This window comes from Triticum dicoccoides, chromosome 2B (assembly GCF_002162155.2).
Source record: "Triticum dicoccoides isolate Atlit2015 ecotype Zavitan chromosome 2B, WEW_v2.0, whole genome shotgun sequence".
Taxonomy (NCBI): Eukaryota; Viridiplantae; Streptophyta; class Magnoliopsida; order Poales; family Poaceae; genus Triticum; species Triticum dicoccoides.
The window spans coordinates 424,327,636-424,348,450 of record NC_041383.1 but is presented as its reverse complement, the minus strand read 5'-3'; the positions used below and the strand labels follow the sequence as shown (position 1 = coordinate 424,348,450).

At 43.7% G+C, this 20,815-nt stretch overlaps 1 protein-coding gene across 2 annotated transcripts; it reads left to right on the top strand.

Annotated features, from left to right (window-relative positions):
- The first annotated feature begins 7,165 nt into the window (after positions 1–7,165).
- Positions 7,166–14,956, top strand: LOC119364026 (kinesin-like protein KIN-12A). 2 transcript variants are annotated; one of them, XM_037629427.1, is made up of 17 exons: positions 7,166–7,276; positions 7,313–7,639; positions 7,726–7,887; positions 8,541–8,624; positions 8,721–8,843; positions 8,924–8,983; positions 9,072–9,125; positions 9,197–9,292; positions 10,191–10,286; positions 11,183–11,328; positions 11,588–11,737; positions 11,822–11,951; positions 12,040–12,720; positions 12,796–12,894; positions 12,976–13,119; positions 13,219–13,950; positions 14,311–14,956. In XM_037629427.1, the coding sequence occupies exons 2-17, from the start codon at positions 7,316–7,318 to the stop codon at positions 14,629–14,631; spliced, it is 3,402 nt and encodes a 1,133-aa protein (XP_037485324.1). In that variant the 5' UTR covers positions 7,166–7,276; positions 7,313–7,315; the 3' UTR covers positions 14,632–14,956. The 2 variants fall into 2 exon arrangements, with proteins under 2 accessions (XP_037485324.1, XP_037485323.1); XM_037629426.1 differs by having other exon boundaries at positions 12,967–13,119.
- The last annotated feature ends 5,859 nt before the right edge of the window (positions 14,957–20,815 follow it).

The window sequence follows — 20,815 nt, the reverse complement described above, 5'->3', positions numbered from 1 at the left end:
AGACTCATTAGGTGGGTTCTTCTACTACAAGAATTTGATTTGCATATCACTGATAGAAAAGGAGCAGAGAACCCCATAGCTGATAACTTGTCTAGGCTCGAAAATATTCTTAATGACCCCCAACCTATTAATGATAGCTTTCCTGATGAGCAGTTAGCTGCAATAAATGTCTCTAATAGTACACCTTGGTATGCTGATTATGCTAATTATATTGTTGCTAAATACATACCACCTAGCTTCACTTACAAACAAAAAAAATTCTTCTATGATTTAAGGCATTACTTTTGGGATGACCCACATCTTCATAAAGAAAGAGTAGATGGTATTGTTAGACGTTGTGTACCTGAGCATGAACAGGAACAAATCCTACGAAAATGTCACTCTGAGGCTTATGGAGGACATCATGCGGGAGACAGAACCGCTCGTAAGGTATTGCAATCTGGGTTTTATTGGCCTACTCTCTTCAAGGATTCCCGTAAGTTCGTCTTATCTTGTGATGAATGCCAAAGAATAGGTAATATCGGTAAGCGTCAAGAAATGCCTATGAATTATTCACTTGTTGTTGAACCATTTGCTGTTTGTGGATTTGATTTCATGGGACCTTTTCCTTCCTCTAATGGGTATACTCATATTTTGGTTGCTGTTGATTATGTTACTAAGTGGGTGGAAGCTATTCCAACTAGTAGTGCTGATGACAACACCTCTATTAAAATGCTTAAGGAAGTTATTTTTCCAAGGTTTGGAGTCCCTAGATATTTACTAACTGATGGTGGTTCACACTTTATTCATGGTGCTTTCCATAAAATGCTTGTCAAGTATGATGTTAACCATAAAATTGCATCACCCTATCATCCTCAGTCTAGTGGACAAGTTGAACTTAGCAATAGAGAAATAAAACTAATTTTACAAAAGACTGTCAATAGGTCTTGGAAGAATTGGTCTAAAAAATTAGATGATGCACTTTGGGCTTATAGAGCAGCATATAAAAATCCTATGGGTATGTTTCCTTATAAAATGATTTATGGAAAAGCTTGTCATTTGTCTCTTGAGTTAGAACATAAAGCATATTGGGTAATTGAAGAACTCAACTATGATTTCAAACTTGCTGGTGAAAATAGGTTATTTGTTATTAGCTCGTTAGATGAATGGATAACCCAAGCTTATGAAAATGCAAAGTTATTGAAAGAAAAAGTTAAAAGATGGCATGATAAAAGAATCCAAAAGCATGAGTTCAAGGTTGGAGAATATGTTCTTTTGTACAACTCTGATTTTAGATTCTTTGCAAAAAAAACTCCTCTCCAAATGGGAACGACCCTATGTTATCGAGGAGGTTTGTCGATCTAGAGCTATCAAAATAAATAATGCCGAAGGTACTAACCCGAAGGTCATTAATGGGCGACGAATAAAACATTATATCTCAGGTACGCCCATTAATGTTGAAAGCAATATTATCCAAACTATGACACCGAAAGAACACATAAAAGAAACCTTTTGGAACACTCCAGAATCGTGAAAAAGAGGAGGTATGTGATACGATAATTAAACGGACTCCAAAAAATCCGCAAAAATATTTTTTGTCAGTTTTGGAATATTTAGAAAATTATGAAAATAAGAAACTACTAGGAAGGTGACCCTGATGGGCACAAGACACCAGGGCGCGCGCCCAGGTGGGTTGTGCCCACCTCGGGTACCTTCTGGACTCTGTTTTTCTTCCGTTTGCTTGTTTCCCAAGATAAAAAATCTTTATATACTCCCCGAATCTATTGACCTCCGTATCGCGGAGAAATCTCCTGTTATCTTTTCTCGTTGTTTTCTGTCAGATCTGTTAAGCCAGGCATCATGTCTTCTTCTTCCTCTAACAATGTGGAAGAGGATGCTTGATTGATGAAGATCGAGCTGAAGAGGGAAGAGCCCGCTGGAGTCGCCAAGGAGGACAAGGGCAAGGAGGCTACCGGAGATTAAATGCCGGTGATCGAGCAAGCACTGCCTGCTGAGGAGGAAGAAGAATATATCCTTAAACCCTTACTATGCTCATCTTACCCTCACTGACACTGAAGCCTTTGGAAGCTTCGTGTGCAAAATAAATATCTCACCCCTGAAAATATTCTGAATCAAGAGCACATCACCTTCCTTCGGAGCGTCATTCGATCGGTCGCGGCGTCACCCGAACGGGCGCGCCGGCGAGGCACGGCTGGGGACGGAATGGAGGGGCGGTGCAGAGCCCCCCAATGCACGCGGCGAAGGTTGGAGGGGCCGCGGCAGCCAGGACGCAGCCGACGAGTGGACTACGCGGGCGCGAAGCCGCAGCCGCAGCAGCAGGGACGAGCGAGGGGTTCAGGGCGCAGGGCGAGCGATGGACCACCAGCAGGGGCGCAGGGCAGGGATGCGCAGCTCGCAGCGAGCGCAGCCAGTGGTGGCGGGAACCAAGCGGTGCAGGGGGAGCAGCGAGAGGGGACGGAGGCGGCGGGGCGAGTGCACGAGCGGGGACAGGGTCCAGGCGCGGCCTCGCGCGGGCGAGCAGCACGTAACTGTGGTGTGCGTTTTGGGTTCGTTGGATCATGCGCTACTCGATGGTGCCAGAGGTGGACCGAATGGTCGCCAGAGTTGAGGTCGGCGACGAGGTTTGCGGCGGTTGTGTGCGGACGACCATCGGGAAAAGAGCTACGGGGCACCATTTTTTGCGTGGTTGGTCGGGATCGTTCGCACTTCTATGCCGCGTCGAATGGGAGCAGCGACAGAAGCTAGGGGCGGAGGTGAGGGCTGCTGCGATAGCCGAGTGACGGTGGCAGCGGCGCTCGTTTGGAACGTAGCTACGGGACGCGGGGGATAGAGGGAAGAGGCCACGGAGGACAGGGAGCTTAGAGGGAGGCCATAGTTGAGCTCGGCGAGGCCGGAAGCAGACCAGAGCGGTGGAACGAATGGTGGACGGTGGCGACACCGAGGTTGAAGAAGGGCTCGATCCCCTCGGTGTAGTGGTGTAGCACCCGAGTTGGTCCACGTAGGCGAAACAGAGGAGGCGGGCGAAGCTCCTGGCGAAGTCTTGGCCAACGGGGAGGTCGGTGGCCACGACAGTGCAGCAGCTAGTGGCGACAGTGGTTCGGGCGCACGCGAGGGGAAGAGAGCGACGCGAGGTGGGGATAATGTGGGGGGCTAGGGTTCACAGGGGAACGAGGGCGACCTTATGTACGTCGGGGAGCCACGGGATGGACGCCGCATGGTCATCCATTGCCATGGACGGGGCGCGCGCGTCCACATCACTCCTGATGAGCAGTAGGAAGGAGGAGGTGGGTAGGTGGGCTGGGCTCCCACTGTTGACCTAGAGCCCAGTCCATTTTCTTATTTTTCTTTTTGTTTCTTTTATTTCTTCTCTGATTTGTAAATTGTTAGGCCACCCATTCACTTTGTAAAATATGAGACTTGGCTCAATAAATTACATGCAATATTTAGCACTGCGAGAAAAAGGTTTGAAGGCAAGATGATTTCATTTGAATTTTGTATTAATTATAAATGGGATAAATGTTGCTATTTTGGCATTGTCTTCTTTATTTTAGTGCAAATAAACCTTTTTATAAAAATGTGGTTTCTTTACCAATAATACTTATGATTTTTTGCCACAGTTTGCACATTTTTTTGACATTTGAAAACCTTTTTTGACTTTATTTTGAATTTGAATTTGAACCGGTTTTGAGTCAACGCGACTTCTGTCAACAGTAAATGCGATGACGTGGCATCATTAACAGGGGATTACTGTATCTTGATTATCCGAGTGTCACAACAACCTAGTTAGCCTTGGTTGTGTACAGAATTTGGCCTTGTGGCCCAACATGCCACATGTATAACATGTCAATTGCATGTTATCCCAATCATGTCGATCATCCTGCACTATAGTAGTGCTTGGCCATGCAGAAGCATTCGATGCCTCATTGATACAGCCATTAGCTGGGGAGTTATGATGAAATGAATGCTGGTCAAGCACTGATCGATCGGGAGCGGACAAGCGTTGGAATACCGAGATCTGCTGGTTCCCCGGCACTGCCTCCTGGCAACGATCACCGGCGGCGACAACCTAACCATTCCGGCCAACTAGAGACCACTCCTCATCTTCTTCACGATAAAAATTGATCTCCTCTTTACGCCACCGAGGACAACCGTTCCCCCAAAGATTAAAAACCACTTCAAAATCTTTCTCAAAAATTCTACCCGCATTGTAAACTTCAAACCCCACAGACTTCAAAGCAACCGAAAATTGAAAAGATCGATCCTTCAAGCAGCGAACACGAAAGCCTTGAGGGTACCCACCAAAACAAGCTTGAAGAACCATACTAACCGTATGGATGTCGAGGCAGAATGTTGCACGACAAAAAGAGACTACCAAGATGAACTCCTTTTGCCAAAACCCTGGTGAGAAAACCACAGGGTGTCCAAACTTCCTCCTCATCTTTGCTTGGAAAGTCTTGCCACTAACAAAGTTGAGCGCGAGGGGAGCCATGCCTCGCCAGCGAATGGTGGTGTGCGGTGCCGGAGTGGCCATCGACCATGGAGGTGGACGCCGGCGCAGAGGTCGCCTTAGAGTCACCTTGTCAGTGTTCCCTCATGAACGAATTTGATTACATAGTTTGTGAAGCTAGAGAAATCATTGATTACTATGACATTAATTATGAATGTCGGGAGGTCGTTCATGGGTCTTGGCTGGCGATAGCTGTTGCGGGGCAGCTTGATCTAGTTTTCTCCTTATCTTGGGCGGCTTGATGGATAGGCATGGAGGTCTTTTGAACAAAGGTCTGCATGCCACCACTGAACCCACATTGCATCGAATGAGGTTGATCATCGTTGTTCTTCTTCATGAAGATCTGCATACCACCACTGCGATGAGTAGAGGCATGCAGCTCTTCTGTCTGCTTGAGCGTGGTCCAAGGGCGGCCATGGCACACAGTTGGGTGCGTGACACATTTTTTACGGTACTAACAATCAACATCGAATTCAACTCTGGAAATTATTCCAATAGGTTTAGCAAATTCCATACCTAACATAGCTTTCATCATTCTAGCAGGAAGATTTATAATGTTGGCACAGATGGCCAAGCGATCAAACTTGGTCTACGGAGGCTGCACATCCACATCAAAATTCTTGAAAAAAACGACATGCTTACCCACCATCCAAGGCGAGCCTTCCATGACCGATCACATTCCATCTGAGAGCCAAACTCCGCGATAAACAAATTGGTTCTTACTGGATGGAACAACAACCCTTGCGGATTGCCCCACGCCGGCCTCATTGCCGATGCAGTAGTCTGAATATGAAGAACATTGGGATAAATAACTTTCCCCACCAAAGCATAATAAGGCGCTACAAGATCATCGTCGTCCACATCATCTAGCACCACTAGTTGTGCCTCCACCGTAGTGAGACGAAGATGCTGCATCATGTCCTCGACATGGGAAGAAGACCCCGAACTACCAACATCAGTCGTAGGACACAGAACAGTCGTCGCCTTCCCTTTGGAAGGAAGCAGTTGCTCTAGCGTCACAACACCGCCACCAACAGTCGTAAAAAATGGCCATCGAGGCAGCCGTCCCTGTGGTCTTGGCCATCTCAACGGCGATAGAATCACGACCAGCAACTGCCAAGCGTGGGTAGCGATACAAACGAATGCCCCTTGGTTACCCGGAACATCACAAAAGAGACTCTGTCACGGAGCAAGACAACGAGAAGAACCGGGGACGGGGGGAAAAGAGGAGATCACAGTCACAATTGCGATCCCAGCAGGAGATCATGCCCTAGAGAATGCGAGTCGCCACAGCGTCCCGAGGCCCTAGGAGAGCGAACATTCAGAAAAACAATTATCTCGCTTAGATGGAGTGTGGATTGCATGCATTGGAGGTGGAAGAACACGCCCTACGGCTTGTCACTGGCAATACATCGACCATCACCGTGATCCCATTTTTCTTCTTCTCGAAGTCATGGCTTCACTAGACTTGTGGATTTGACATTGCTTATTTGGCTTGCCAGATTCTCTCAATGACATCAATGTGTTGCAGAGACCACATCTTCTTGCTCGGCTTGTTAGTGGAGATGCTTCGGCTTGCAACTACTCCATCAATAGACATGACTATACCATGGGGTATTATCTTGCTGACCAAATCTATCCTTCATGGTCAACATTTGTGAAGACCATCAGTAAGAAACAAGCTAATTTTGCCCCAAGCACAAGAAGCATGCCGAAAGGATATTGAGAGGGCATTTGGTGTGTTGCAAGCCCGGTTTGCCGTTGTTCAAGGTCCTACTCACTTTTGGGATAAAAAACCCCTCTCAAATATTATGGCCGTATGTGTAATTCTATACAACATGATTATCGAGGACGAGAGTGATTTAAACTTAAGAGTTTTTCTATAACAATATTTGTAGCTGTGTTAAGCTTAGCAGGAACCCGAACCAGATAATGCATTTCTTGGGACCTACCGGCTTGAGGAAAAGGACACACACCCAGCTCCGTGATGATCTTATTGAGCAGGAGTGGCAACTGTATGGGAAGTAAACTCTCATTTTATTCATTTGATCTTATTTGCATTCATGTGCGATTTGAACCATTCTTTCCATTCCAGACTATTCATTATTGTTTTAATTATTCGGATTTGAACATTTGTTGTAATTGAGATTATTACTGTATTGTATAGTGCTAAAACATTAATAAGTTTGATTTATATTACTGTTGTACTCCCTTCGTTCCAAAATTCTTGTTTTAAATTTGTCTAAATACGAATGTATCAAGTCACGTTTTAATATTAGATACATCCGTATCTAGGCAAATCTAAAACAAGAATTTTGAGACGGAGGGAGTATTAAGTTTATGTTATACAAAATTATGAATTTGCTCAAACCCCAATAACTGGTTTGCGGTACGGCGCAACTTTGAACGGTACAGATGCCCTAAATCAGTTATTGGGTACCCGAAATTGGTTTTGCGGGATCGTGTTTTTCGAGGATTTACTAGAGATTTCGAATGCGCCCCACATGAAAGATTCAAAAACTGGTTTGGTCGTGCTCCGCGCAGTTCTCTACAGCTGAGGTCGACAGCCATGCCACGGGGGCCCCACACGTGGCGTCCGATGCTTCACCCGGTCGAGTTGACCGTCCCCACCTCGCTCACACAGTGCCCAAGGCGAGATCCCATCGGACCCATCGCATCATCTATTGTTCCTTCCTTCCCTCTCGTCTTCCCTTCAAAAAATTTCAAATCTCCCCCCTCCACCCTCTCTCATCCCCAACGTCTCCTCCCCCTGTCCCCCCCACCCCACCCTCTGTCTGCGCTGCAACCATGAGGTCGCTCTTCTCCAGGCAGGCGCGCCACCCCACCACGCCGCCTCCCCCCTTCTCCGGCGGCGAGACCCCGCCGCGCCGCCGCACGCCCAAGGAGAACGTTGACCCTTCCACCCCGGCGCACCATCCCCACTCCGGGGACCACGCCTCCCCTTACCGCTCCCCTTCCTCCGCCGCCAAGCCGCTCCTCACACGGAACCGGAGCCTCCCGCCGCGACCCCCGTCGTCGAACCCCCTCAAGCGGAAGCTCGACGTCTCCCCCGCGAGGGCCGCCGTAGGCCCGCCGCCGGAGGCCGCTACCGCGTCCGACTCCGGGGTCCAGGTACGCTCTAGGGTTTTCGGGCTGTTGGGATTTGGCGGGGCGCTAGATCTGGTTTAACGCAGGGGTTTCGCGTGGTTTGGTGACAGGTGGTGGTCAGGATACGCCCCCCGTGCTCGGTGGAGGGGGAGGAGGCTGGGGAGGATGGGCGGGGCCCCGACGCGTGCGTTCGCAAGATGGCGACCAACTCTGTCGCGATCCAGGGGCAGGACTTCACGTTCGACGCGGTCGCCGATGCAGCCTCCACGCAGGTGAGGTTGGGGGTGAAATCTGGGGCTTAGAGGCGTTGCCTTCTGCCTTGGGAAGATTTTGTGGGCTCTTTTAGATGAGGGGTTAGCTAAATTTTTGGTGGTTTTCAGCGGGTTGAGCACATTCGCGGTTACATATTAGCTCCGACTCTTATGCGAACATGTGCTATACTCTGGGGTTATACTGGAAAAGGGTTCCATTTCCTGCCCTGCAATGCTTATGAGTAACAGTGAGATTTTAGATAATTGATAGTACTTGATAGCACAATGATGTAATTGGTTTGGTCATTTTGTTGGTGAATATGAGCCGATTTTTTGTTTGTTATTTGGCGGTTTTAGAATGTCTTTAGCGTGATTTAGCCAGCACATTGATGGTCAGGGTCTCGGTGTGGTTCTAGTGGAAATTACTATGCTATGCTTACTTGTTACCGCATTAAATAGTTTCCATATGTCGTGCTTTCCGTATTGAAGTTTCAATTGTGTAAGGTTTTTTTGATGGGATGCTTTGTCAAATTTAGTTTGTGTACTTTTCTGGAATTTTTGCTTGGGAGATCATAATTATTACTGGTTAAGTTACTGTGTTGTTTTCCTAGTTAATGGTTTGATTACAGCATTGTTGTTTGGTGCCCTGAAGTTCTTTTTCCTGGAATTCATAGGAAGATCTATTCAAGCTTGTTGGACAACCGCTGGTCGAGAATTGCTTGTCAGGGTTCAACAGCTCGATATTTGCCTATGGCCAGGTAACTTTTACATAAGTTTAACATTTATAAATCTACTTATAACTAGTTATTCGGAACATGCTGAGTAAGCTCTCATTTTCATTTGATCATGGAAAGACTGGGAGTGGAAAGACATACACAATGTGGGGACCTCTCTCTGCAATTTCAGGAGACTCGATGGGCTGCGAGAGGGGACTGACACCCCGTGTTTTTGAGCAGTTGTTCTCCCGGATTAAAGAAGTAACTCAACGGGTTTCCTAGCTGTTTTTTATGTTTCAAAGTTTTCCTACTTGAAGCTTATTTTGCTCTTACATCTGCAGGAACAAGGGAAACACAGAGACAAAGAACTAATTTACAATTGCACCTGCTCTTTTCTCGAGGCAATTTCTATGCTTAGTACCTACAACATATTTGTAGTTATTTTTGTCGGCGATAGAAAATCTGATCCATGTTGATTAATATGTGCAGATCTACAATGAACAGATAACTGATTTGCTAGATCCCATGCAAAAAAATCTTCAGGTGAAAACAAATTGCGAAATATGGTAGCATTTTTTTCACTTTTTTTACTAATACGACCCATTCATTGGCAGATAAGAGAGGATGTTAAAACTGCTTGTGTTTATGTTGAATCGTTGACAAAGGAGTTCGTTTTCACTATGAAAGATGTAACTCAGCTATTGGTGAAGGTGCGTGGGCATCACGATATTGATAACTACTTACTTCCTGATATGCATTTGCTCTCATATATTTGTGGTGATCAGTATTTGACGATAATTTCAAAAGGAGCTGTCGGGTACTTATCATTCTCAAATACTCCCTCCGTTCCTAAATATTTGTCTCTCTAGAGATTTCAAATGGGCTACCACATACGGATGTATATAGACATATTTTAGAGTGTACATTCACTCATTTTGCTCCGTATGTAGTCACTTGTTGAAATATCTAGAAAGACAAATATTTAGGAACGGAGGGAGTATGATTTTGAACCTCATTGTAGTTTTACCAGCATTCCGAGCTTAACTGCTTAAACTGTGTTTCCTTCATATATTACATCTTACATTTATTTGTCCTAGTCTTGCATCTGGTGATATACTTTCTGTGTCAATTATGTGGATAGTTTATTCCGTGCTGGAGGCATGCCTACCATGGTCCCACCCCAAGTTGGGGCTGTTGAGTGAGTCACTGTGAGTAGTAGGACCTAGATCTGTGTCAGATGTTGGTCCTTTGTTGTCTATGTGTGGAATTGTTGAGCACTAATTGTCCTGGTCCAAACTCTTGTATCTATTGTTCTTCTCCTCATAATGAAAGTATGTGCAAATGCTTTTTGCCTGTTCTCAAATTCCTTTGATGTTAATAGTGAAGATTGGAGAGGCTTATTACTTGACTTCTGGTTGTTTTGGAAGACAGGAGTACTCTGTTGGAAGATATTTTTCTTGCAAATATTTCATTTACAGATGATGCACTCTCTTGTTGCTGCAAATCTGATCACAGTAGTTGGACGCTTATTTCACCAGATTGATATTTTCCAGTAACCCATGCATATACATCATCATATGTCTTAGTTTAATTTTGAACTTTGTGCAGGGATTGGCGAACCGGAGAACAGGGTCAACAAGTGCGAATGCAGATAGTTCACGCTCTCATTGTGTTTTTACATGTGTCATCAAATCTGAATCAAAGGTAGTTCTTGAAGCGGGCCTTATGTTACATTATTGTTCCATTTGTCATACCTGTGAGATGCAATTATTTAACCTGCAGTAAATATTCCTGACTTTTGATGTTCTGATTGTGTCTTTAAATCTGTGAAAATCTGAATCGAAGGTGGTCGTTGAATTTGGGCTTATTACATTATATTTTCAGTAATCATACCTGTGGAGTGCAATTATTTTACCTGCAGTAAGTGTTCGTGTCTATTCGATGGTGATGCTCTCTTCACTTGTGGTGCTTCTATAAGTATAAATTGTTCTGTTTCCGCGTTTGCCGCTCAGCTATGTCCTGGTCTAGATGTTGTTTATTCCATTTCAGCAAATGTATGCACCAAATGGTGAGGCCTGTGTGCTCCATGATAGGTTGAAGGCCCATTGCACTTTCGCCAATGTTTGCATATACCTTGACATATATTACTGGATCTCCTTTAGGTTTTAGAAGTTCCTTCTGATGTTTCACATATGGAATACTGAAAGGTTCCTTAAGGCATAGCTCTAAAAAGTGTGGAAGAAGAAATCATTCTGCTCAAGCTTGCATTTTGTTCTATTTTATGAATAGGATCAATTATCTTGGGACACACTATATCACAGCTGCTTCCTTTGGCATTTCTTTTCCTCCTTTTGGTGCCTGCTGGTTGCTGCTGTTTGCATAATGCAAGATGTAAAGTTTTACAAAATGTGTAATAAATGGAGGTCTCAGTTCTGGTGCAAACATAAGAGTAACGAGGTAGTGATGGATAAACTTATTTAGAAATAGAATGCAAAATGGTTATCCACAAACTAATTCCCAATAATTATTGTCTTCAATCATTGCTAGTTTCAGTTTAGATACATCTGTTAATTCATTAATGGTTTGTTATTATTCTATAGAATCTTGAAGATGGCTCAAACAGCATTAGAGTAAGCAGGATAAATTTAGTAGATCTTGCTGGATCTGAGCGGCAAAAGCTAACCCATGCAGCTGGGGATCGCCTAAAAGAAGCAGGAAATATAAATCGGTCACTTTCAGCGCTTGGGTAAGGTTCTGTTTATTTGAATAGCGAAGTTAAAGAATTTATGTCAGGTCTTCGCTAGTTGCTTGTTCTTGGCATAATCTATGTTGGTGTATTTGTGGGACCTTTTTTTTTGGCTAGACTTGGACTACTTGGTGTACTTTAGCAGAGTAAATAGATCTGATTAATCACTGTACCAAAAGAATCACCTTGCACATTTTGTCATGATGTGCTAATAGGTGTGGAATTGAGGTTCTGATCAATATGTTTTTCGTCACTGCAGAAACTTGATTAATATACTAGCAGAAATTTCACAATCTGGAAAACAAAGGCACGTTCCATATCGCGATTCAAAGTTGACATTTCTATTACAAGAATCCCTGGGTGGTAATGCAATGCTTGCAATGATTTGTGCTGTTTCGCCGTCAGAAAGGTATTACCCAAGTTGAACCAGAAGTCTTCTTTTTGTGCTATTCTGATGTTGTTTCCTCACCATACTTTCTGTGTTCCTATACAGATGTAAGAATGAAACCTTAAGCACTCTAAGGTTTGCTCAACGCGCTAAAGCTATAAAAAACAATGCAGTTGTTAATGAACAAAAAGAGGATGATGTCAATGCACTGCATGAGCAGATCAGACACCTGAAGGTTCTATTGCGTTAATATTGAAAGCACAATTTCTCTCCATAATGTTTTTCTCTTTGACTCAAGTTTCACCGCTAATGTTTTGTTGCAGGATGAACTCCACAGAATGAAATCTAATGGAGGCTCTGAAGGAGGCAATGGCAGCTTTTCTACTGGTTGGAATGCTAGGCGCAGTTTGCATCTGCTAAAAATGAGCTTGAATCGTCCTACGGCATTCCAGGCTATCAAAGAAGACAGCGATGAAGAGATGGAGATAGATGAGAATGATGTTGAGAAGCCCAGTAATCATGATATGGTAATAGCCCTTGCTGGAGATATTGGTTTCAAAAGGCTCCCAGCTTCAGAGGTGACAAATGCTGGTTTTTCACATGTTGATGCGTTTGATGGAGATAAAGTTTTGATGCCTACCAAAAGGTCTTGTTCTGATGCTAGTAAACTTGGAGAAGACAGATGCAACTTAAATCTCGCTGCCAGTATACAGAGAGGACTTCAAGTCATTGAAAGTCACCAAAACAACGGTGCATGGAGGAGAGCCTCAGTTGGGTTAAATGCTAGAATTAGGGATGTTCTGCCTTGCAAGGTTGATGTCTCGACTCAGACTGACCCTGAAGAATCTCAAGCAAGAGATAACACTCTGGCTCTAGTTCCTTCTTGTGTAGTTGAGATTTCTTCAAATGAGAGCAAGGATCCTGATGCTTGCAGAGATCTGCAATTGGTACCAGCTGATGGAGCAGTACCATCTGATGGCCTAAAGCAGCAGCAGATTCTCAAAGTAAGTTCACACAAAAGTAAGTTCACCAGTTGGTTAAACTAGCTGGAGCTTTATTTTTAAATTATGTCTGTATAGGCTGTGGAGAAGGTCCTGGCTGGATCAATCAGGCGAGAAATGGCACGTGATGAACAGTGCGCGAAGCAAGCTGTAGAAATTCAACAGCTAAATCGTTTGGTGAGTGTTTTTCTTCTCTCCTCAGAAACAAGAAACTATTTTCTGGCCCCCCTGACCATTCTGATATTCTAGGTGCAACAGTACAAGCATGAGCGAGAATGCAGTGCTGTAATTGCACAAACAATGGAAGGCAAGATTGCTAGGCTTGAAAGTTTGATGGATGGAACTTTACCGACTGATGAATTTATACATGAGGAGTATCTCTCTCTTATGAATGAGCATAAGGTTGTCTGAAATCTATAGTTCTTGTACTATATAAATAGACAATACTTTCTTTTTATTCTTATTACTTGCGAGCTAATATCCTTGATCCGACAAGTGCAGATCCTCCAAAAGAAATATGACAACCACCCTGAAGTCCTACGTGCTGAAATTGAGGTGAAGGCACTCCAGCGGGAATTGGACTTGTGCAGGAATTACATGGATGAGAAAGAGGTTTTACAGGAAGAGATACATCATCTGAAGAGTCAGTTGCATTATATGCTTTCATCTTCTGCATCGCTTCGCAGGCTGTGGCCTTCACCGCAATTGCATCAGAGTGCTAATCCTTCGCCTGGGACAAAAGATGATGATGGTGATGCTAACATTGCGGAAGCTGCTGATTATGCTGAAGCTGAGAGTAAATGGATTGCTCTCATGGATGAGCTCAGGGCTGACCTTGAAGCAAACAAATCTCTTGTTGGAAGGTTGCGGTCGGAATTGGAGTCAGAGAAAAAATGCTCAGAGGAATCGAAGGAAGCATTGCAAACAGCGATGCAGGGATATACTAGAATCTTGGAACAATATGCTGACCTTGAAGAGAGGCATATTGGTTTGCATGCAATGCACAGAAAGATCCTTGATGGGGTTGAAGATGTGAAGATGAGGGCTGCAAAAGCTGGTGTCAAAGGAGTCGAACTAAGGTTCCTCAACTCCCTTGGTGCCGAAATCTCTTTTCTGAGAGCAGAAAATAAAAGCCTTCACGACCAGCGGAAGGATACAGCTGAGGCTGTTCAAGCTGCTGGTGAATTGCTGGTACGACTGAAGGAGGCCGAGGAAGCGACAACAGTTGCCCAGGTATGAATTTCCTGGGTTGCTCAGATCTTACACCATTTCTGTTGTTTTTGGAAGTTACACCATTTCTGTTGTTGATGGACCATTTCGTTAGACATAACAGCAGGATGCATGGAATGTACTAGATCTAGATAGCTGCAGATTTATAATATAGTTCACGAAATCAGGAATTTGGAATGTCATCAAACCTAAACACACATTGAAAGTGCTAATACAGCGGTTTAACTGGGCTGATGGTTACATGGTTGTTGAGTTTGCTAGTGTGCTGTATGTATTATATAGTTTTTTTTTTGCGGAGTACATAGTTTATTAAGGAGAGTACGTTTTTCAGTTGTAGTAAAACAATGTGTGTGTGTGTTGCAGAACCGAGCCTTGTTAGCAGAGCAGGAGACGGAGAAAGCCTATCAGGAGATAGACAACTTAAAGAAGAACTACGACCATGAAATCGTCGCGCTAAATCAACGCCTGACAGAGTACTCCAAGCACAACGATGCTACACCTCTGCCTGCGGCATCCAGCAATCTCGACTCTGCACCCAGATATGACTCGGTTGGTGGTAGCCCTGGTGATGATCAGCAATGGAGGGGGGAGTTGGACGCCATTCACCAGCAGGGATCACTGGAGGTCACCAAGAGCACTGACCTCAACTCGTGGTTCTCCGGATACGACAGATGCAACATCTGATGACGCCGTCACTGTTTATCTCTCTCTCTCTCTCTCTCTCTCTCTCTCTCTCTGTAGTCTGTACCTTGGGAGGAAAGGGTTAGTGGCAGTAGTATGTTGTACACCTTGTAAGCATCAGATCAGAGGGCCAAGGACGCGTTTCTCTTCAACGACCGTCCGTGTGTGTGTGGCGTTGTCATTGCAGATTCTTCAAGTGTACTATTATTCTCCCTTGTATATTACGATGGGCAGCGGCGCTCTACATTACAAGAGCCAGAGCTATGCTCTTCTCGTTTGTAGCCGCAATCTTTTACCAATGATCGTTGCAACTCCTGACATGAGCTTATGCCCTTTTTTCTTCTCTCTCTGACATTGTAATTGTCCCTTGCTTGACTATGCCACGCGGTAGTCTCGTTTTTCTCCACTTAGTTTAGCCATGGCGTTCACGTTTGGGTCGTGGTATTTCGCGCCGATCCGCTAGTCCATCCACCCAAACTGGCCTCACGACAATATTGAAAAAAAAAACCCAGGTACTTCTGGTTCGGCGCGTGTCGTCGGCCGGGGACAATGTCGATCGAGATGCATGCACGCGGTTGGGCGTGTAGTGTGTCGTGGGCCGTGCCGTCTGTGCCTACAGGTCACGCGCCCAACGTATCTGGTGCAACGGTGAATTTGGTGCCACCGGTGCACCGATTTCCGTATATCATTTTTATAAACATGAAAAATTATGGAATTTGTTGGGAGTGTAAGTATGATATAAAATTTTAGATTCAAATTCAACGAACATAGTTAGAACCAAAAATGACAAATCATGCTGCGAATAGTACCTAATTTAACCTGGGCCTTGAATTCAGCCCATTTTCTATATCATGTGTGAATTTGTCTTTTTTGTTTTCTAATGTTGTGTTTTCAATTTGGATCTCTAATTTTGTAGTAGGACAGATTCTTGTTGCTAGTACAATATGCACTAGATATTTCCCCAAGCAAAGGCATAAACTATTTTTTTCATGAACACCCAAAATGGTGTATCTTTTCGTTGATAGATACTAGCAAATCACTCTCACTTTTATGAAATCATGAACAATTTTTGAAATCATGAACTTTTTTTAAATTCATGCACATATTTAAAATTGTGAATAATTTTCAAATTCGTGAACACTTTTACAAATTTTCAAACATTTCCTAAAATTAAGAACATTTTCTGAAATGATGAACATTTTATACTATTTGCAATTTTTTTTGAATTGTGCATATTGTTTAAACATTTTTCTTGAATCGGCGGTCATTTCTAGAATCAATGAACATTTTTTTGTAAATTGGTGGAACAAATTTTCATCACGAACATTGTTCTGATTTAAAAAACATTTTTTAAATTATCGAACATTTTATGAATGAATAAACTATTTTACAAGCCACAAACATATTTTAATTTTTAGGATATTTTTCCATTCATGAACATCTTTTGAATTGGCGAGATTTTTTTAATTTCATTAAAAATTCTAATACACGAAAATTTTAAAAAATCATGAGCATTTTTTGAATATTTATTTTTAAAATTTCGAACATTTTTTAAATAAGCAATTTTTTTATAGAATCTCATCAATAAAATAGTCCCTTTATTATTAGGTATAGACTAATAGAAAATAAAATAGTCATAGGGCTACAACTCACAAGACCACGTAAGGCGGCATGGTAGTGAGCGTAGAGTAGAACAGTCAAGGAATGCCATCATCAAAAAAGGAGCTCAAGCCAAACTTGCCCGTAAAATGAGCATCCAACGAGTATGTGTTGCAGTTCCTCGGGGACGTGATCACAGAACACATAGTGATCGACATAGGGTAGACCACGGCGAGCGAGCCTCTCCACTGTCCAGGACGACAAGACAAATGAAACCCTTGGCCCGCAACGGTGCCCATGTCTTCCAAGTGAGCTTGAAAACCGGACCTGCACTAGAGCCCAAGAATAAGACATCGTAGCAGGACCTGGTGAGTAAACACCGGAGACTGTCCAACGCCATACAAGCCTGTCAGGGTCGCCAGAGAGCGGGAAGTGACAGAGACGGTCCCATAGATCGATGTATTGCACCATGGCCATAGGATCGAGTGCGCCCTGGATGTCTTGGATATAGGAGCGAAGGTGGAGACCTTCCCGAACAAAACAGGATTTTCGCCGTCGATGTGGAACAAGGAGGAAAATAAGTGGTGCAAGCTTTGAAATGGACTTGCCTTCAATCCAATGATCTTTCCAGAAATGAGTTGTGTTTCCATCTCCAAAGACCAAAAGGTAGAGGCATGGAAAATTTCCTGAACGTCGAGGGTCACAGGAAGGTGAAGTAGATGCCACCGACGCAAGGGGTTGGTGCATTGCAACCAGAGCCATCGCGCACGAAGGTCCACACCAGGACGATGGAGATCTCGGTTGTCAAGCCTACCAAGGGATATTGGGATACACACCGAGCATCGATGCCCGCCAGGCGGAGAGCTTCTTCTTCAAGTTATGCACCAAGGGTATGAGCACCGACGTGAGCTTCTTCTCCAACTTATGCGATAAATGAGCTTTAAATGGGTAAAAAAATAGAGCCATCAACCTCCCAAAGATTAAATATTACTCGCCCTTGAGTAAGAAATTGACTAAGTATGCTCATTGTTTCTAGCTCTTAAGCTTACATTGAAGATCCCCGCAAAAATAGCTTACATTGAATACCAACCTCCAAAAATGTATCCTTATCCTCCGTGCAAGCTTGAGAAGTTAACTAGCATGGGAGTAATACATGCAATCCTCTTAGTCCCATTGCTATGAATGTGAAGAAAGAAGAAATGTTTTTGTGGAGTCAAAATTTCCATTGCCAAGGTGTAGAGCAGATGCCAATATTATGTTGGTAACAAATAAATGTCCGTCGTAGACAAACCAAATTATGCATTAGAGATCACTTCAAAAATACCAATCTGAGGCATACAAGGTACGATAGTAAAATTGTTTGTCTGCGTTAGTCAGCCACTCAATTACCTATACAAAGCTGAGTGCAAGCATATGCCTCACCCTTATTGGGAAAAAGGAATAATGATTTGAGTTTTAATAATTCAAAAACAAATAAGTCTTGCATCGTTTTTATGATCCAGCCGTTCAGATTATGAAGAATTGTCATGACTACAATCCCTCCAACTTTTAGTTCAATCCAATGGTTCAAACTCCGGTGCATCAATTTGCGAATATTTTTTCTGCATGAAACAGATCCAACCTGAGTTCATCTTTGCCCATGAGCGCCCTATCAGACGACTTTTAATTAAGGAGGATTTTTGTGGGGTCATATGCTATGTTCTCAAGCACTTGCATGCAAAATTTGGTCCTATTCTGAGGTGCTCTTCACCGGCGCACCGGTATCTCACCGGGCCGACCTCATTGCTCCATAGATTCCGACATGTGCCTGCATCCCGCACCATCGCTTCGTCGAGCCAACGTCGGCCAAGTTGCGTCATCACCTTGGCGGACCACCCTGCACTGGAATCCCACACCATTGCTTCGTCGAGTCGATGTCAACCGATACGTCTCCCACGTATCTATAATTTATGAAGTATTCATGCTATATTTACATCATTTATATATGGTTTTGGTGCATCTTTATATTATTTTTCTAGACTAACCTACTAATCTATTGCCCAGTGCTAGTTCATGTTTTCTACTTGCTTTTGGTTTTACAGAAAATCAATATCTCGCAAGGTCAAAATACCTCGGTGATTTAATATGCACTTTTCTAGATTATATGTGATTTTTGGGCGAATGAATTAGCACAAAACTATGCTTGAGGGCCCCACAAAGGCAGGGGCGTGGCCACCCCTTGGCTGCGCCATGGGCCCTTGTGGCTAGCCCTTCAGTCGGTTGGAGCTCTTCTTTCACCGCAATAAAGCTAATTTCCGCAGGAAAATCCCCTCAAAATTTCAGCTCGATCGGAGATAAGGATCTCCAAGTATAAAATCAGTCACAAAATACAAAAGACATAAGAGAGATCCAATCTAGGGGAGACCTCCCTCTCTCCCGAACGGCCAAGGAGTAAGAAGAAGGTTCCTCCTCTCCTCCAGTGGCACCGAGACGCTGCCGGGGACATCTCTATTATCACCATCACCAACAACTCCTCCGTTCTTATGATGGTGTGTGAGCCGAGGTATGTACTAGTAGCTATGCGTTTGATCCCCCCTCTCTCTCTCATGTTCTTGATGGACTCGATCTTGATTGTATCTGAGCTTTATTAATAAAGTTGGATCATATGATGTTCTTTCCCCTCTATCCTTTTTGGGGTGAATTGAGTCTCGCTCTTTCAAGTTTCTTTATGTTGGACTGAATACGTTGGATTTGAGATTACATGATGCATGTCCAATAATTAACTTGTAGACACATGAGGTGTTTGGACGTCAGTTCTTGAGAGAACCAATTATCGCACACTGAGAGGCTCTCAGATATGTCCAAAGCAAGAGGGTGGACAGGCATGCTCAGATCTCTTGATTGCATGCACTGGAGATGATAGAACTATCCAAAAGCTCTACAAGGGCAATATAAGGGCCTTGTTAAGAAGCCTACCATCATTCTTGAAGTAGTTGCATCACATGATCTCTGGATTTGGCACACTTTTTTGGCATGGCCGGATCTCACAATGACATCAATGTGCCATAGCGGTGTCCAGTGTTTGCTAGGCTGACTGAAGGGAAAGCTCCTCCTTGCAACTATACTGTCAATGGACATGAATACAACATGAGCTACTACCTGGTTGACAGTATCTATCCTTCGTGGGCTACCTTTCCACAAACCGTCTCTGAGCCAATTGGTCAGAAAAATGTCCCGTCTTGCCCGAAGATAAGAAACAACTAGAAATGATGTGAAGAGGGCATTTGGAGTGCTCCATGTCCGTTTTGCCATTGTCCGTGGAACTGCTAAAGAATGGAATCTGGAGATCTTGTGGGAGATGATGACATGTTATGTGATCATGTACAACATGATCGTGAAGGACGTGGGTGAAGATGTTGCCGTAGCTCTTGAATTTGAGAACATGATTGATTTGAACTTCCAGATCAAAATGCATCAACAAATTCGGCATCGAGCAACTCATGATCAACTGAAGAAAGATTTGATTGAGCACCTATGGGCGGTTAAAGGGAGCAACTAGACCATAGGTGCTAGCTGATTTCAAGTTTGAACTACTCTAATTTTAAAACTTTGTTGGGTTGTAATATTTAAATTACAACTAGTGTCGCATTTGAACATTTTCAATCATTGATTTGATATGTGATTATTTTGAACTTGCGAACTTTTAGAAAAAGAGACGAAAGTTTAGGGGACAATTTTGGATGGCCGGCTCCCACAACATTGCCAGCTGACTGGTTCTCACCACTTCGCAGATTGATATGGTGTCCGATTTAGAGAACAGCGTTGAAGATGCCCTATGGAAGGTCTTCACAAAACAACAAGAATTACCAGCGGAACCTAAGGTTCCGAAAGTGGACTCTCCTTAATAAGGACTACTACGATACTCTGAAGAAGTACCATCCTACCTGTTTGTTGTCAGCTTGGTGGCATTGTTGAATTTCCTAGGGCAGGAGAGAAAGGCCAAAAGTGAGAGGTGGATGGGATGTGACCCACATGCTAGCTGTGTTCCAAGAAATGGCCCCCCTCTAGATTCCACACGCACAAGGTACACAACACATACACTGTGGGAAGGGTGTGTGATTAGGATATGGCAACAGACACGCCCATCTACCAATCATTGCAAATGGGAAGGTAACAAAGCTCATGATTAACACTGATTGATGCAAGTGGGTCTTGGTTCTAACTTCTAAGCACTAGTAGTACCTACCCAACGGCTGTAATTTCTTCTCTTGCTTTTGTAGGTGCTGCCATTAATGGTTGAAGCCACGGTTTCTCTGGTTCAACTGTGCAGTAGGATCAGCTACATTCATTGAGGAACAGCACACAGATACACAATCTGACAACATGTTTTTTGGATCTTTGACCTACCGTATTTTGATCCACTGTTGGGGAAATATAGTATTTACATAAGATGTGGGCTCATAATGATATAGCAAAAAATGAAAAAAAGGAACACATGGGGAATATGCATGTTGGCATTGGTTGGAGTAAATACTAGAGGCATCCAAAACAAAAACGAGATCAAAGACATGGTTGATCTACGACATAAATTAAACACCAAAAGGGAAGG